This window comes from Oncorhynchus tshawytscha, linkage group LG23, assembly GCF_018296145.1.
Source record: "Oncorhynchus tshawytscha isolate Ot180627B linkage group LG23, Otsh_v2.0, whole genome shotgun sequence".
In the NCBI taxonomy this organism is placed as follows: Eukaryota; Metazoa; Chordata; class Actinopteri; order Salmoniformes; family Salmonidae; genus Oncorhynchus; species Oncorhynchus tshawytscha.
In genome coordinates this window covers 25,330,665-25,348,965 of record NC_056451.1, presented here as the reverse complement: position 1 = coordinate 25,348,965, position 18,301 = coordinate 25,330,665, and the positions used below count along the sequence as shown (strand labels likewise).

At 46.7% G+C, this 18,301-nt stretch overlaps 2 protein-coding genes across 2 annotated transcripts; both read right to left on the bottom strand.

The window, feature by feature from the left end:
* Positions 1-36: 36 nt before the first annotated feature.
* LOC112237485 (zinc finger protein 628) lies at positions 37-8,553 on the bottom strand. The gene is made up of 12 exons (XM_042304412.1): positions 8,414-8,553; positions 7,311-7,885; positions 6,916-6,988; positions 6,146-6,759; positions 5,882-6,110; positions 5,501-5,680; positions 4,724-5,078; positions 4,400-4,554; positions 3,792-4,034; positions 1,525-2,095; positions 921-1,028; positions 37-557 (listed from the first exon to the last, which is right to left on the bottom strand). Exons 2-12 carry the CDS (start codon positions 7,709-7,711, stop codon positions 37-39), a joined length of 3,450 nt encoding a protein of 1,149 aa, XP_042160346.1. The 5' UTR covers positions 7,712-7,885; positions 8,414-8,553.
* Positions 8,554-8,937: 384 nt separating this feature from the next.
* On the bottom strand, positions 8,938-15,921 carry LOC112237490 (interleukin-11). The gene is made up of 5 exons (XM_024406087.2): positions 15,518-15,921; positions 14,399-14,565; positions 11,571-11,663; positions 11,272-11,433; positions 8,938-10,984 (listed from the first exon to the last, which is right to left on the bottom strand). The coding sequence occupies exons 1-5, from the start codon at positions 15,522-15,524 to the stop codon at positions 10,799-10,801; spliced, it is 615 nt and encodes a 204-aa protein (XP_024261855.1). The 5' UTR covers positions 15,525-15,921; the 3' UTR covers positions 8,938-10,798.
* Positions 15,922-18,301: the final 2,380 nt, after the last annotated feature.

The following is an 18,301-nucleotide window of genomic DNA, read 5'->3' as shown; positions in this document are numbered from 1 at the left end:
ACACACATTTCCTGACAGTGGTTGTTTGGTTTAGGTTTAAGAGAACTGAGAGTTAGGTGTAGGGCCATTCGTAGCTGTGTTTTCTCCTTCATTCGCTCCAGTCTCTATTTCAATGCATTCTGCTGAGTTCCTGTCTTTTTCAGGCCTCTCAGTTATTCCACTCCCTCCTTTTGCTTCACTCCTGTCTACAGTTACTCCTCCTTCCCCTCTGTCCATCCCTTCTCTTAGACTGCTGGTGCTAACCTCAATTATGACGATCCCCTCTCCTCCCTCCAGCTGAAAGATGCCCTCCATTGGCACCCTTCCCTCCCCTACTGCCCCACTGTAACTATCCCCTTCTCCCTCCCCACCCGCTTCGCCTTGGATCAGGGCTATCATCTGCACACTCTCTCCAGACCCCTGACCCACCATCTTGTTCTCATCCCCCAGCTCAAACACCACCTCCTGCCCATTCAGAGGCATTAAGGCATGGGGAGGCGAGCAGGAAAGTTCCAGGCTGTTGCTGGGGCCTTCTGGATAGCCACGGTCAGAAGTGGTCCGTTCTTCGCTCTGCGGTTCTGTTTGGAAATGAAGCACAAAGGACTCTCCCTCACCACTATCCTCCCCTACTCGTCTTTCTCCTTCTCTCACTCCTCCCCATTCCTGCAGCAGGTTCAGTGACACCAGGCCTCCTTTCTCCTTCCCTCCCTCTCTCTCTCCTTCTCTCTCACCCTCAGTCTGAAAGCGCAGCACGTATGACTCCCCATCCCCCTCTCTGCCCATTCCTCCTTGCCCCCCCTCCCCGGACCCCTCCCCTTCAAACTGCAACACGTAGGACCCTCCCCCCTCTCCTCCTATCTTTAACTCTTCCTTCTTCCCTCCTTCTTTCTGGAAGCAGAGGACATACTGTTCCCCTCTCATGTCCTGCTCAGTGGACTTGCCCAACTCTGGGGCGGTTTGGCGTTCCCCAACCCAGGCCACAGGGTCAGACGGCAGGGAGGGCGGGGTAACCGTGGTAACTGAGTTAACTGTGGCAACCTTTAGGGGTCCTGAGGTAACAGTGGCAGAGGTAGAGGAGGAGGGGGTAGAAACAGAGACAGAGGCTGTTGGTGGTGAGAAAGGACTTTGTGACTTGGCGGGTAAAGACGATGGCAATGATGATGTCATAGTGTTGGCAGCAGTAACAGTAGCTGGAGTGACACTAGTTACATTACAGCTAGACACAGCTATTACATCCCCTGACTGACTGATGGGGGCTGTTGTCATGGTGACAGAGGTGGTTGTCGTAGCAATTAAGGTGGCAGTATTCCGACCTACAGCGGCTTTGGGTTTCCGTCCTCTCCTGGACCTGGCTGTCCGGGTACTTTTCCCTAAAATGGGCTTGTTCAGCATAGAGTTCAGGGAGGGAGTTGTTGTCTTAGCAACAGGAGGGTTGTTTACATTGTTGTTGGTGGTGGTGATGATAAACCTGGGCTGCTGTTGTTGCTGGGATATTGTCTGGAAATGTTGCATCTGGGTTTGGGCAGGGTTTAGAACTGTCTGGACCAATGGGAGGCCCTGTGGCTCCAGGGTGGGCTGGGGATTGGTCGCTGTGGTGGGGACGAGAATCAGGCTGGGCTGGGTTCCATTGGTGGAGGGGCACTGTAGGAGGATGTACTGTGTCTGGGGGAGGCGGAGGGGGAGGAGGGGGGGGGGCAGACAGGGGGATGAGCTGAAGCCCATTTGCTGTCTGGATCATGAAGTAGTTCTGGGAGGTGTTGGGGGGAATGTCCAGCGCAGGCTGAGACACGATCAGAGACCCAGAGCTCCCTGTGGTCTCTAGGGTGATGGGGTTTAGTAAGGTGGTGGTGGTTGTCACCCCTCCACCCCCTTTACCTGCCCTGCCTCCCTCCTTCCCCCCCACCCCAGCGTCCCCAGCCTCAGCCCCATTCCCATGGGTCCTCATGTGCCTCTGCAAGTAGGACTGCATGACAAACTCCTTCCCACAGAAGGGACACTTGTAGTCCTTCCTGGAGGAGTGGGTTCTCAGGTGGAGCTGGAGATTGGAGGAGTGGGTGAAGCTCTTGTGACACTGGGCACACTGGAAGGGCCGCTCGCCTGAGTGGGTGCGTTCGTGCTGATGGAGAGAGGAGGGTAGGGAGGATGAGAGAAAGATAAAGGGAGAGGAGAAAGTGTTTGTGACAGAGTGATACAGTGCATTCGGAAGGTATTCAGACCCCTTGACTTTTTCCATATTTTGTTCTAAAATGGATTCAATTGTTTTTCCCCCTTATCAATCTCCACACAATACCCCACAATGACAAAGCAAAAACAGGTTTTTAGAAATGTGTGCAAATTTATAATTGAAATATCACCTTTACTCAGTACTTTGTAGATGCACCTTTGGCAGCGAGTCTTCTTGGAAAGAAAGCTACAATCTTGACACCCCTGTATTTGGGGAGTTTCTCCCATTATTCTCTGAGAGATCCTCTCAAGCTCTGTCAGGTTGGATGGGGAGCGTTGCTGCACAGCTATTTTCAGGTCTCTCCATAGATGTTAGATCGGGTTCAAGTCCGGGCTCCTGCTGGGCCACTCAAGGACATTCAGAGACTTGTCCCGAAGCCAGTCCTGCCTTGCCTTGGCTGTGTGCTTAGGGTCATTGTCCTGTTGGAAGGTGAACTAGCACCCCAGTCTGAGGTCCTGAGCGCTTTGGAGCAGGTTTTCATCAAGGATCTCTCTGTACTTTGCTCCGTTCATCTTTCCCTCGATCCTTAATAGTCTCCCAGTACCTGCTTCTGAAAAACATCCCCACAGCATGATGCTGCCACCACCATGCTTCATCATAGGGACGGTGCCTGGTTTCCTCCAGACGTGACGCTTGGCATCCAATCTTGGTTTTATCAGACCAGAGAATCTTGTTTCTCATGGTCTGAGAGTATTTAGGTGCCTTTTAGCAAACTCGAAGCGGTCTGTCATGTGCCTTTTACTGAGGAGTGGCTTCCGTCTGGCCACTCTACCGTACTGGTGGAGTGCTGAAGAGATGGTTGTCCTTCTGGAAGGTTCTCCCATCTCCACAGAGGAACTCTGGACCCCTGTCAGAGTAACCATCAGGTTCCTGGTCACCTCCCTGACAATGGCCCTTCTCCCCCGATTGCTCAGTTTGGCCGGGTGGCCAGCTCTAGGAAGAGTCTTGTTGGTTCCAAACTTCTTCCATTTAAGAATGATGGATGCCACTGTGTTCTTCGGGACCTTCAATGCGGCAGACATTTTTTGGTACCCTTCCCCGGAAATATGCCCCGACACAATCCTGTCTCAGACCTCTACGGGCAATTCTTTCGACCTCATGGCTTGGTTTTTGCTCTGACATGCACTGTCAACTGTGGGACCTTATATAGACAGTTGTGTGCCTTTCCAAATCATGTCCAATCAATTGAATTTACCACAGGTGGACTCCAATCAAGTTGTTGAAACATCTCAAGGATGATCAATGGAAACAGGATGCAGCTGAGCTCAATTTCAAGTCTCAAAGCAAAGGGTCTGAATGTAAATGTCATATTTCATATATATATATTTAAAATAAATTAACAAAAATGTCTAAAAACCTGTTTTTGCTTTGTCATTATAGGGTATTGTGTGTAGATTGACGAGGGAAAAATGTAATTTAATGCATTTTAGAATAAGCATGTAACGTAACAAAATGTGGAAAAAGTCAAGAGGTCTGAATACTTTCTGAATGCACTGTGTATATATATAGAGAGATGGAGCTAAGGAGCCACTGTACACAATATCATAAGAATCCTACCATCGGCCATAGCAGAGCTATCTGTGCTGACCTGTTTGAGGTTGGAGGTCTGTGAGAAGGACTTGGAGCAGATGGGACAGATGTGAGGGCGCAGGCCAGAGTGGAGCTGACTGTGTCTCCTCAGACAGCTGCTGTTTTTGAAGGACTTGCCACACTCCTGACACACGTAGGGCCGCTCGCCCGTGTGCTGGCGCAGGTGGTACTGGTAGTGGGAGCTCCACTTGAAGGTGAGCGGGCAGTAGGGGCACTGGAACGCTCGCACACCTGTATGCACCTGGAGAGGAGGGAGGGGGGCAGTCAGAAAATAACTGAATACGGCCTGGATTCTTCTGAAAGTACAGGTACATTCAAAAGGTTGAACAAGAAAAGCAGGTCACAAAGTGCTATAATGCAGCAGTGCCGCTGTTCTGCACATTGTGACAAATGCCATAAGCTGCGTTCAGACAGGCTCCCAATTCTGATCTTTTTTTCTCACTAATTGGTCTTTTGACCAATCACATCAGATCTTTTCACATCAGATATTTTTCAAGGCTGATCTGATTGATCAGAGGACCAATTAGTGAAAAAAAAGAAGATCAGAATAGGGCTGCCTGTCTAAACGCAGCCTTAGTGAGATAGAAATGGACGGATGCGTCTTACCCTCTGGTGTATGGAGAGCAGTGAGGACCTCTTGAAGCTCTTGCCACACTCTGTGCAGCGGTAGGGTCTCTCTCCTGTGTGGTCCCTCATGTGGTACCTCAGACCTGACGAGCCCTTGAAGGCCTTCCCACACTCAGAGCAACGGTACGGCCTCTCTGTACCGTACCCACAGGGACGAGGAGAGGGAGAATGTTACATAGACTTCTTTTATTTTCTTCGAGGTCATTTCATGAACAGCAGTTAGTTAGGCTCTGTTACTGTCAAGGTATCTCACTTTTAAAAGGTATTTTCTATCAAAATGCCAAAAGAAAAAGACTAACTCACCATTGTTCCCCCCAGCAGTCCTACTAGCTGCTCCTCTCCTCTGGCCCTTGACCACTGCTCTGCTGGATGCCTTCACCACCTCCCTGTCCCCCTCCTCGGTCACAGCCATCAGGCGGACGTGGATGTCCCCCTGGGTGTCCTGGTGCTGGTCCCCCTGGCTGGGGGAGGAGGGCAGGGGCAGGGAAAGGGACAGGGACGCGGGGCAGACGATCTCCGCCTCAGCCTCGGCCAGGAGGCGCTGCTCAGGGGTGTGGGAGTGCTGGTGGGTGAGCAGGGAAGAGAGGAGGGTGAAGGAGCGGTCGCATGCAGAGCAGCTGAACTGGGAGCGAGACTGGGAGGGAGAGAGGGAGTGGACCTGGAGAGGGAGCAGAGGGAGAGAAGAAGATTTGGGAAGAGAGAGGGTCATCAAAACAGACTATTTATAGATCAGATAACATCAGCTTTACAGACACCAAGGAGTAGATCAGTTCAGACTAATCAAAGTGTAGTTTACATCACACATTCCAGAGTTCCAACTTGTAATACAGCTGGAGGGGCTTTCTACTAATGCATCCAATGGAACTGTCTGCGAAAGGCATACTGCCCGGGAGCTACATGTGAATTTGACAGCTCTCAAACAAAACCAATGATATGCTATGCTTTTGTCGGTTATTGCAGGTTAATGCTTAACTGATTGAATCTAGGCTCAAGTTAGACGAAGTAGAAACAGACTGGCATCCAGGACAGAGACCTTATGACATAGTAGTGAGGATGTGCAGCCCACCAGCTGATTGGTACCTGTGCCAGGTGTCTGTTGAGCCCTCCGCTGGTCTTGAAGCTCTTCCCACAGTAGGCACACTCTGTGCCCATCCCTGGACCTGTGGTGTTACCCGCTGTCTCCACGCTGTCTGTGGGGATCTGAGCCCCCACTGTGAAGCTCTGCAGCAGGTCAAACTGGGCCTGGGTAGTCCCCATATTCTGACATGGGACACAACACTATTAGGCCAGAGTCATTGCACTACAACATCAACATCACAGCAGTCATATTAGCTGATATATTGACATAGAGGGTAGAGTAAGAAACCAAATTTTGATCATGATTGGATGAATCTGGTGTGACCCTAAAACAGAGCCTTGTGGGTAACCTCCCCAGGCTGAGACAAGAGTCCTACTACTCACCCCTCCGTCCACTCCCCCGGTCAGTCCCAGTAGTTCAGCAGTAGTGTGTCCGTTCTCTGCTGCTGCCGTCGTCTCCACCACCTCCTCAAAGTCAGCCAGTAGATGCCCCACCCCTTCCTCCCCTCCCTCCCCCACCCCGCTGCCCCCCTCCTCCCCGGGGCCCAGGTGCATGTCCTGGTGGTCCTCTAGCTCTGTCCGTGTGCTGAATGTCTGACTACAGCTGCCACAGCTGTACAGCAGCACGCTGGCACCCGACTCCGTGCTCATGTGCACTTCTGTCCCGATGGCCCTGGATGTGCACACGCCCCCTGGGTGGGGGTGAGAGTGAGATGGGGCAGGAGATTCTGGTGACCTGACGATAGGAACACCTCCCCGACCCCTACCCCCACAGTGGCCTCCTGGCTCACAAAGCCCATGTCCGTCAACATTTGTGATGTCATGTCCTCCCCCACTATCACTTCCTGTATCTCATCCCCCATGTTGTCTCCCCCTGTCTCCTCCCCCTTTCCTTCACCAGTGTGACTTTGAGAATTCCGGTGCAGGGCCAGATTGGATGAGTGTGTGAAACTGCGTCCACACTCTCCACAGATGTAGGGCCTCTCTCCTGTGTGGATTCTCATGTGTTGTCTGAGGTTGGTGGACTGGGTGAAGGCCTTGGTACACACGGTGCACACGTAGGGTTTCAGACCCAGGTGAACGTTCTTGTGTCGGCGCAGGCTGCTGGAGTTCTTGAAGGCCTTGGGGCAGCTGTCGCAGGGGTAGGGGCACTCGCCCGTGTGCTGGCGCAGGTGGTACTGGTAGTGGGAGCTCCACTTGAAGGTGAGCGGGCAGTAGGGGCACTGAAAGGTCCGCAGGCCTGTGTGGACGCTACGATGGACCTGGAGACATGCACAAGAGAGAGGAGTACGTCCGTGACTGGTCCCTTAACCCAAAAAAGAGCCTTTTAATACTGTAACATTCAACTTTTTAAAGTTAAACATTTAACACATTTTTACCACAAAATGGGGAGACCACTACTGCCCATTGTTTCTCACCTGGAGCAGAGAGGAGCGTTTGAAGGCTTTGTCACAGTCGTCACACTTATAGGGCTTCTCCCCTGAATGAGACCTGCACAGAAAAAACAAACAAGAAAACAGACAATCTACTGACCCTTCAACAGATCTACAGGACATCCTACCGGCTATAGAAAGAATTCCTGCTTGTATTGATTATTCCACTAGTTTCTAACGGCCCTAAATAGACTCACATTATATTGTTCACATCACCTTTCCCTCATTTGGATTATTGTGACAGAACAAAACAGATGAAAACAGATGGACACAAGGAGAAGAATACTCTTCATAAAGTGAGATGTGTGTTATAAGCTGCAAGCATTTCTATAGCTAACTTTCACTGTGCCAGTCCCCCTCTGTCTCCCTCCCTGCAGTACCTCTGGTGGTACAGGAGTGCGGAGGAGCCCTTGAAGGCCTTGGGGCAGAGGTTACAGCGGTAGGGTCTCTCATTGTTGTGGCTGCGCTGGTGGTGGGCCAGCCTTGAAGACCACTTGAAGCTCTTGCCACAGTCCAGGCACTGGAACGGGTGCTCAGGGTGCTCCTGGAGATGGGGCACAGCCAGGACCGATGACGTCACCATCTGCACCCCTACCCTGGTTAGCACTATATCCTCATTCCCCTCCACCATCCCTTTCTCCCCATCTACTTCTTCCCCCCTTTCCCTGTCCTCCTCCCCTTCTCCTGATCCCTGCAGCGATGGGAAGGGAGAGAGGGGGGAGGACGATTGAGGGGGTAATAGTTCCGCTTGGACCACTTGAGTGGCCACTGAGTTTGCCATGTTGAGGCAAGACACGATTAGGGAATAAAAGGTTGTATGTTTGGTATTAATGTAAGTGTGTGTATTAGTGCTGGTGAAGTTGTGTCTCTTCTTTCCCGGTTTAATTCATTGCTGGTGGAAAGGTTCCTTCAGCTGATGTGACTCTGTTCCTCAGTGTGTGGAAACAAAGTAGGACTGTGAAATAAAATAAAACACAAAGTATTGATTAATGACACAAGGTCCAGGAACTAACACCAAAGCAACATGAACTATTGATCTCCATCTACAATTATTCAAACATCTACAAATAATAAAGTCGGCCAAAAGGCTGACCAGTCTTTCCTTTAAATCCCACCTCCTCCCGACCCCTCCCTCCTTCTTATTTCTCTCCTCCCGACCCCTCCCTCCTTCTTATTTCTCTCCTCCCGACCCCTCCCTCCTTCTTATTTCTCCCCTCCCTCCTTCCTGGCCGTCTTTCTGTTTATACGCGTCTGTCCCTGATGAGCGTGTACGAAAAAGATCGGTTTCTCCAAGCTAAAAGGCAGAAAACAAATGCTACCAACCCTATGATGTTAACTATAAGCAGAAAATGTTACAGATGCCGCCTTCAATGCCTCCTCTGCAACTGGCCTGCGAATCTATAAGCCTTCATCCGTGCGTCATTCTTCGCTATATAATGTTTGATAGGAATGGTGCGTTAGTAATATTGCAACAATTACTCACCTAGTATCATTAACTCATTGCTAATGCTTTTGTTGATATTGTGAAAAGGGATTGAGACTCGCAGTGCTACTCCATACAACCTTAACAATAAACCTGAGCACAAACTAACTAGCTAGCTAGTAGTCACCCACCCGCTGCCGCCTCCCAACAACGACGATCGCTATAGGCTGGGTCTAGCCCCGAATGCACCACTGCCATTGGGTAAGAGCTTCAACAGTCAAGTCTTATCTGTAGATCTGTTAAAAAATATAAATATAATACTGTACTAACTTGTGATTTAGTACCTGAATTCACACATTGTTTGAATGTTAACCCCAAATATAAAAAGGCTTTTTATAGGTTAATTGGAAACGGGTTTATGAACTCTGTGCTTGCTGCAATGCCTGATGGTTAATGTAGGAAAGGACCTGTAGTGTGGTGATGGAGGAGACACAGGAGGATGGTGAATGATGGAGGGAAATAAAAAAAGAGAGCATGATGTGTATGCCTATCTAAAGATGACAAAGTAACATGAAAAACCCATCTCATTGTGCATGTTCTTTATTAACTTTTTTTTTTTTTTTTCAAGGCACACATTTCACATTTAGGCCAATCAGTCAGTCTGTGTGCTGGAGACCCCAAGCACAAGGTTTTACACAGCGTTCAGGCATGGTACTACAATGATTTCAACATGGATGATAGCAATGATAATGGTAATTATGAATAAAAACAGTATAAAAGTACAAAAACAACAGGAGACTTGCTCCTCTGCAGCACAAATAAATAGTTCCACCAAAGTAACTTAAATAAATAGTAAATACTGTCACAAAATACTAGAATAGAATAATATTGATATTGCGACAAAATGATAGGGATAGCATTGACAGAGTATTTTACATTTATATCATAGAAAACTATACTACACAATTGCATTGTATACAACAATTTACATTATTGTACAAGTATGTACAACTGTGCAGAACCATAGTATCACAATACATAGTATTTTAAGGCCATTTCTTATTTATGTCACTAAAATGCTCAAACATTATGTGTACCAAGGCACAGATTCAGGATCAGCTGATTCAAAAGGCTAATCCTAACAAATTTGTGCAAAGAGATTAGATCAGGTCCTAGATCAGTGCTTAGCAACAGGGCATATTCATAAACCTTCAGATATACCACCTGTGTTAGATATACCACCTGTTATTTATCCATGTGGGACACAGCCACTTATAGCAACTAAACCCGTGGAAAAACGATCTACCCTCCTATGTTGTGTTGACATCCTGATTGAGGCATGGTTCATAATTCTCTTTCTTAACAGTTTACAAAACCAAACAGGTGGCACATTTAACATGTTCAGAAGATTCTATGAGTAACCCTAAATCTACAAGGTAAAGTACAGCACTGTAATAAAAATACATGTAGGCTCTCCCAAGATATGCTTGCTACAAGCCAAGTATGTTTGCTACATCTACTGGCAGAAATAGCCTACTCTGTGTAAAGAGAGACAGGTTATATGGTTGAAAATACAATCCATATCTTTAGAGACTGCAAGAAGTCAGGAAGTGCTACGGTGTGGTCTCCTTGTTTAGTTTGGGAGGAGGGATGAAGGGTAGAGTGAGAACAAAATAGGAGTATTGACAAAGGTACAAGGAATTAAATTCACAACAATAAGGTAAAAATGATATGTGACACGTTACAAAATCAAATAAATAATGACATCAAATAAATAACTAAATAAATAAATAAATACATAAATAACACAGTCAGGAACAAGGTATTTAAGAGAGAGGATGGGGTGGCAGTGACGTGTTCGTGAATATTGGAGACCATTACTGGTTGTAATAGTGTTAATATGGTGGATCCTCAGGCTGTAGTTTGAATATGGAGGTCTCTCATTGGCTACAATGAGGATGGAGGGTCAGTGACAACAGTGCAAGGTTGTAGTGTGGTTGTCTTGAATCCTCATTGGCTGTAGTGTGGATTTCTCAGATCATCATTGGTGGTAGTGTGGATTTCTTGGATCATCATTGGTGGTAGTGTGGATTTCTTGGATCATCATTGGTGGTAGTGTCGATTTCTTGGGTCATCATTGGTGGTAGTGTCGATTTCTTGGGTCATCATTGGCTGTAGTGTGGATTTCTTGGGTCATCATTGGCTGTAGTGTGGATTTCTTGGGTCATCATTGGCTGTAGTGTGGATTTCTTGGGTCATCATTGGCTGTAGTGTGGATTTCTTGGATCATCATTGGCTGTAGTGTGGATTTCTTGGATCATCATTGGCTGTAGTGTGGATTTCTTGGATCATCATTGGTTGTAGTGCCGGTTGAAGCTAGTAGATCCCCATTGGTTGTAGTGGGGATTCTGTGTATCCCTATAGACTATAGCACTTCAGGAATCATCATTGTACTGCAGACATTTTGGACTTTGTACTGAGCACTGAGAACACTCGTTGGGCCCAATCACAGAAGAGTCTGAACTGTAGTAGCAGCTCCTGGGAAGACTGTAACACATCAAACTGGGAGGGGGGAGGAGGCGGCATCGAGGGAGAGGGAGGAGAGAGACGCTGAGCATCAACTCTCATCATCTATGAGGAGAACGGTGAGAGAGAGAGGGATGGTTTAGATTTCCTGTCTGAAGTGCTAGGCTAGACTAATGTTCCTCCCATCCAAGGAATGTGATGCAACAGGCCTTAATGTAATGATTGAAACTGAGTGCAAGAACTGCAAAGTTATACCATTACTAGATCATCACACAGTGTAAGAACAGTAGAACGATCTGATAAAATCTCATATGTATAATATATCCAAATGATATAAATGTACTATGCTGCATACTGTAATCAGCTGTATTAGTGTTGAACAGAGCAGTTACCTGATGCTCTAGCATGCTGGTGAGAGACTTGATGAGTGACATCATCTGTCCCAGTTTAGGGAGAGCAGGGTGGTGGTGTTTCCTTGACGCTCTGCTCAACCAGGCAAAATGGTGCTCAAACGACTTCAGGTCCGCGTGGAGCTGAGAGAGAGTGGGTCTCATCTGGAGGAGAGAAGAAGAGGGAGGGGGGCAGGGTGGTGAAGAAAGAACGATTTAGTATCAATGTCTGGGACATGAAATGTCTGGGTCTTCATCTGGAAGGCAGAAAGACAGACACACACAACGTAAAAGACATTTACCTCAAGGGAGTTGATGTCACTGGCCCTGTTGTTCATTAGTGGCAGGGACTTAAATCTATGCTGTTCTGGGTCTGTCTCGAACGCATGTTCCTTCTGTAAGAAAAACGGACAAAACAACCCGCCTACGTCAGTCAAATACATCCTCACAGAGTCACGTAAGCATAAGGAAAGTATTACTCCAGCAGCACCTAGATCAGATGACTGTCTGGTCTGGCCAGGACTAGAGACCCTAGCTTTCCCTGAGAAAAGTGTGGTTGGGTCAGGGAGAGTTCACCCAGATCGTAACCCCGAAAACGTCAACAATAAGAGCAAGTGGCCTGAAACCACAGGATGTTTTCTACTGGGAGAGGAGGAGAACAACATATGCTGTGACTTAGAGAGCTCTGAGTGGGATAGACAACACAGAGCTGCAGGGAAACTCCAGGGTCGCAGCTATTAAAAAGTCTGAGATGACGTATTGCTGTGTAGTAATGTGTGTACAATCCCCAGAGTCTGTTTTCACTCCTCACAGCCACCACTAGGGGGAGACAGACCACATCACAGCAGACTCGGAATGGGGGTGGGGGGGGAGGGGGCACTGCTACTGGCTACTATATCTCTGTGGGCCCTTAACAGGTGAAGAAGTGATTTATGAGTAGAATGTAAATGACTGAGAATGACACGACAGTTACTGTTGCCATGTGCGTCAGAGCACCAATCAGTGGAGAAACATAACAGCATTAGGAAAACATGATGGATGGTGGTACACAATGAGTTGTGTACACTTAATGATTCCTCATGCTATTGTGATGTTCTGTCCTCATTGTGCTTTTACCATCGTGTTTTGCTATTATTGTTGTTGTTGCTATTGTTGATTTCCCATCGCTCTCTCATCCCTCCCTCACTCACTTGCTTCTGTCTTTTACAAAAGACCACTAATGTTTGGCTTAAAGTTTTGTCTCTCATAATTAATCCAATCCCACCCCTCTTATCCCTTTCACCCCTCTTTGGGTTATTTCTCCTGCTTTGCTCTCTACCTTCTCTCTTACACCCTGTTACACACACACACACACACACACACACACACACACACACACACACACACACACACACACACACACACACACACACAAACACAGGCTGGTGACCACTTCTCATGCACCTCTCTCTGATCTCTTTATCTGCTCAGTCTCAGCATGTAATTCTCTTATCCTCCCTTTCTCGTTCTCTCCATCATGACCTCACTCAACTGAACCTTGCCCCCCCCAACAATCTTCCTGAATGCAAATACTGGAATGTGATAAATCTCTGTGATTTTTATCAGGTCACTTTGCTGTGGCGACCAAAAAACCAAACACTAAACACCACACCTACACAACTATTTACAGCACCCTCAATGCACACATACTCTGACACACACAACACATGGACACACACACTCTGACACACACACACTTGAAAATGCACAACAGACATGTAGAAACATTACACAGACACACACACAGTTGTATTGCTTTTTTGCAGGGACTTTCCATTGTCTCCAATTCTATTTTTCTTTCCTAGCCTTGACCCCTGTTCAGTGGAACTCCGCACAAGAAGAAAATAAACCCCAAAAAATGCTTCATGTCAGTGAAAAACGAACACAACATTTTGTCAAAGCAGCATATTGCCGTTGCTGTGCAGAGTTCTCTTCTTTGATAGCTACTTCCTCATCTGGCCCCCATACTACACTATTGCTATAGCACTGTGTCATCATACAGAGATACTACACACACACACACACACACACACACACACTTATTGAACAATCATCCTGCCAGAGACTAGAGAGTGTAACTATTTTCAGTTTTGTGTCTTAAACAAATGTGGTTTCTGATTTACATCATATAAAAATAGAATGAATAACCAAAGATAAGGATATGTTCTGGTTCACCTGTTCAAACACATTGCTTACAGGACACTTCCAGCACATCTGTAGGCCAAACGTACACAGCAATCATTTCCATTTCAATACAAACTCCCCAGCCGCTTTTACTCGGGCATCGAGATTAGAACAACTTCAGGAAACAGCACCAGATAAGCAACAGGTGCCAATCCACATTCCATTTCCTCACAGCTAATAAACAGAGTTAATCAGTTCCAGAAATAACTATTACCGGTAGTTACTTTCTATTCTCTTTGAGTGTGTTTCTACTCCAGGTATAAGATGTCCAAAGGCACAGATCTAGGACCAGCGTACCTACCCCCAATCATAACCCTTAGCATTAACACTAAACTGACCTGAAATCAGTCTAGAGGCAACTTTCTCCTACTATGAGGGCTCCATCAGGCCCTGTGGTATCAGGTGACCAGTCAGACCAGGACGTTGAGTCAGATCTCCCCACGGTCAGTCGGCCCTCCAGTTGGTCCAGTCTGGATTAAGGGTGACCTCACATAGTGAAATCTCTACTGTTCTTGCCCTGACTGTCCTTCTCACACAGCTAAGGGACTCTTAATACACTGGCTGACACAACACAAGCAGGTTAACGTAGCCAGGAGAATAAGACGTCTAAGTCAACTGTCCAATTCAGCTGTCTGTCCAGAGTTGTACTGCGTCACAGTCAGGGAGAGTGAGGCAGAAGGAGCAGGGCTTCTTATGACTGTTCTATGCAATCACTATGCCACTATAGTAGTCATTAAGGTGTCATAAAGGTGAGCTATTGGACAAAAACTTCAGCCAGTCTCTTTTCATGTGCCTCAGGTAACTGGTCATGGCATGATCACCACCACACAATCAATACAGTACCCAGATCAGTAGAGCAATCTCCCCATCATGACATCAGAAGTGAGTACAGTACCATTCCACTCACCAATAGATCTGCTGCGATCTGCCTCAGATTCTTCGTCTGATTGGCCAATCTATCCAGTTCGTGCACGACGTTCGGCCTCCGGAAGGGGGCGGGGACGGCAGACGTAAATAAAGGAAGCTGGGCCAATAGCAGTGAGAGCAGCAGAGAGGAGGAGGAGTCGACAAGCACTGCAGGGTGGGAGGAAACGGAAGCAATTATTAGGTTTATATGACCACAGAGAAGCGCTGTCATGTCGATATAATGATAATGACCTCGGGGTACGGCTGTCAACTCTCCAGAGATATTGCACCATAATGTAAACATAAACCCAGACTTGGCAGTGGAATCCTTCAGAGTTGCACAAAGCCAGCAGAGTCATGTTTTCACAGGTTGAATCAAAATCTATCCAAATCATTCAATCCTAAAACTCATAATATCATTAACATTAACAACACCTTCACAGTTATCGACTTTCCTGAATGCCTCTAATTGTCACACCTGCAATACGACACATCAGTTGTTGGATGTGACAAGAGTCCAAAATGCAAATCACTTGACCTAAATCATTACATGCTATGACACACTATAATATTATGTTGATCTCCTTCACAATTATCGACTTTCATGAACACCTCCAATTGTCACACCTGCAATAGTATACATCAGTTGTTGGATGACATGCATTACACAGCCTAAACCAAGACAGTTTTGTAACAGTAAGCCCATTCATTCCTTCTCTTACAAGTTCAAATACAAGGTAAAGAAAGTCCCAATTGCTGCTGAAATGATAAATGCCTGTGTAATTACAGGAGAACCACAAGAAGCACAAGCCAGGACTCAGGAGAGCATCACTCCTTGTTCAAACTTTAACCACCTGCTGGTATAAGACGTCAGTGTCTAGGCTTCTTGAAACAAATGGATCACTCAGTGGTCACTGAACATGGCAATGCTTAGCTGCAATTAAGTAACATTTGCATGCTCAGTAATTGCATTTGAATATGGAATAGCCCAATCAATGATCATACCCTCAGAATCTTGTCAGCATATTATTATGTCAGCATATTGGACATAGATTTAACTAAACAAGACACGTTAGAGAGAAAGGATGATAATAAGAAGAAACAAATCAAAGGCACTTACATTTCATATTTGTTCGAGTCCAAGAAATAAATGCACGACTTGCAGTAAATAAATAGTTAAAATAAGGTAAGAAAATTAATAAATAAATCGAACTCCGGAAATTGTCACGTGCTCCAGTTTCTTCTGCCTTTCACACTCCGCGAAAAGAGTGGAGGCAAGAGATTGCAGAAGAGGAAAAGAACGAGAGAATGAATGAATGAAAAAGTAGAGGAATGAGGGCGAACAATCCAATAAAGAAATTAAATACAATGCCTCCAAACTTTTTGTTCCGTAAAGTTTGAGTTTAGTTCTAGTAATGAACTGATAGTGACGATAGACAGACACTCAGACAAATGGTTAGGGAGGGATAGACGGATGAGTGCAGAGAGAGGGACGCGAGCGTGTGTAAGTCAAATTTTCGCGCAGTGAAATGTTTAGGCTTGTTTTAAACGTCCTTTTATAAAGACTGGGCTGTATGACACATCGACTGAGTCACCGACATTCATTCATAAAAACACACGTGCTCCCTCTTTCCTCCTCCCCTCCCTCCCAGCGCTGTCTCTCCCTTAGCAAATTTTTCAAAATGTTCCGTTGTTTTTTCATTTTTTTTCGGTCTGTATCACTTTCTCTCGTCCATCCTGTCCCTATCTCCAGTAGTCTACACTTCCTCCGTCGCATCCCGCTACCAATTTATCAGTCCATCTACGTCTATCTTTCCATCTCCAAATCTCTTCCCCCTCTCTCTATCACTGCAGAAGTTTAAAAAGGCCATTGTTTAATTTTATATCAGTCTATCTCCAGTCCTGTATCCTTTATACAGTGGATCTACCTTGTTTTCTCTCTCTCTCCCTCTCGTTGTTTATTGTGTTTCTCTAAGTGTTAAAAATGCTTTTTGACTGTGGCTTTACAGTAGGACTCTGCTCCATATGGCACATCCCCCACTTCATAGTTCATACACAGAGCAAACACCTCTCTCACCCCCCCACTCTCCCTTTTTTCAGACAGCCACTCCTGAGACATCATCCTGTTATTTCCACTTTCCCCCCTTCTTTTTTCTCTCCCTCTCTCCCTCTCCAGGGTGAAGGAAAGAGTGAGAGACAGAGCGGGACGGGAGAGAGGTGTTGTCAAGAAGGGGCCTAGTGTTGCATAGAAACAGTGACTGGACTCCAGTCCACTAGTACAGTGCCAGGGAGGGGGAATAAGATGGGGTTAAAACAGTACACACACACACACACAGCATAATGCACACACACACAGCATAATGTACACACACACACACACACAGCATTATGCACACACACACACACACACAGCATAATGCGCACACACACACACAGCATAATGCACACACACACACAGCATAATGCACACACACACACACACACACAGCATAATGCACACACACACATACATGGCAGAATGAATACACACACAAACAAACAAAGATGTGCAAACAAGCAGGCACACACGCACCAGTCTCACAAACACACACTTTCTCAGTCACTGACTGAGCGGCCCTGGAAACGCCCCGTCAGGTGAAGTAAAGCATAGCACAGTGTTGCAAAAAGGCAGAAATTAGTTTCCAGTCATCAAGGCAGAGACAGAGGATTAATGCAGCATGGACATAAACCCCAGGGGAGTGGGCCTGTGGACACACACACACACACACACAGTCACACTTACTGTATAAACGAGCACATGTGCACTCACACTCACTCACGCCTACACACACAAACACACATGCACGTACACACACACAAACTGCATACATGTGCACTCACTCACTCACTCACTCACTCACTCACTCACTCACTCACTCACTCACTCACTCACTCACTCACTCACTCACACACACACTCATAAACCAACAAAAGGATAAAATGCTTAGAGGAGGGTGGGTCTTCAAGGGAGAACATCAGACACACTAATAATGATGTGGGTAGTGGGTACAAGTGTTAAGTGATGGACCTACACACACACGGATACACAAATAAACACACTGACACTTATGAGGGCATAGTGGCGAGGAGACTGGGTGGTAGAGGTGTTGTGGGAAACAAGTAGTATTCTCTTTTCCTGGGTCAACAGCAGACAAGAAAAGAGAGGAGATGGGGAGAGGAGGAGAGGAAATGGATGAATGTGGTGGACCGAGGGAGATATTGACACACTCACTCTTTTTAATTTCCCACATCAAAGGGCTGTTTGAAGACACAGCTGGGGCAAGAAGAAAAGAAAGAGTGAAGTTAGTCACTCTCCCTCCCTCGTCCCCTCTCTCTCCTTCTCTCCGTCTGCCTACCATGATGGGGGTCTCCTGGGTGGTTCTGAGGCACTGAGAGTCTGTTAGACAATCTGCCAGTGGTGATCACTCATATCACTCATACACATTGTCACTCTATGTGTGTGAGTGAGAGGAAAGGGAAGCACATGTATGCAGTGTGTGTTTGTGTGCTCATGGGGGCCTATTTGTTGGGAAAGAAGGCCTATGTGCCATGGTGTGTGTATGTGTGTTAGGAGAAGGGGTAGTGGGAGTGTGTGTGTGCAAATGTGAGTGTGAGTGTGTGTGCATGTGTGTGGGTAATTAGTAGGCTGGTGGTGTGAGTGTGGTGTATATATGTGTACAAGAACATTAAGTTTGTGTGTGTGTGGCCTCGATGTGCTACCCATTACATCACCAATGTAAAAAACCACAGGAGGAGGAGTAGCAGAGTGAGACACTGAATTAAACCTGCAACACATCAGAGAGAACGGAACCTGTGACATGGTCTATACCAGCCGTGTGTGTGTGTGTTAAAATGTTAGACGTCA

What these genes read in the sequence shown, in the direction of transcription:
- LOC112237490 (XM_024406087.2), bottom strand. An exon ending in GTGACATCAACTCCCTTGAG is followed by an intron (nt 11,434 to 11,570) that starts GTAAATGTCTTT and finishes TCTCTCCTCCAG; the next exon opens with ATGAGACCCACTCTCTCTCA. An exon ending in CCAGCATGCTAGAGCATCAG is followed by an intron (nt 10,985 to 11,271) that starts GTAACTGCTCTG and finishes TTCTCCTCATAG; the next exon opens with ATGATGAGAGTTGATGCTCA.
- LOC112237485 (XM_042304412.1), bottom strand. Translation starts at nt 7,711, where the DNA reads ATGGCAAACTCAGTGGCCACTCAAGTGGTCCAAGCGGAACTATTACCC. An exon ending in GACTGCTGGGGGGAACAATG is followed by an intron (nt 4,555 to 4,723) that starts GTGAGTTAGTCT and finishes GGTACGGTACAG; the next exon opens with AGAGGCCGTACCGTTGCTCT. An exon ending in TGCTCTCCATACACCAGAGG is followed by an intron (nt 4,035 to 4,399) that starts GTAAGACGCATC and finishes CCTCCTCTCCAG; the next exon opens with GTGCATACAGGTGTGCGAGC.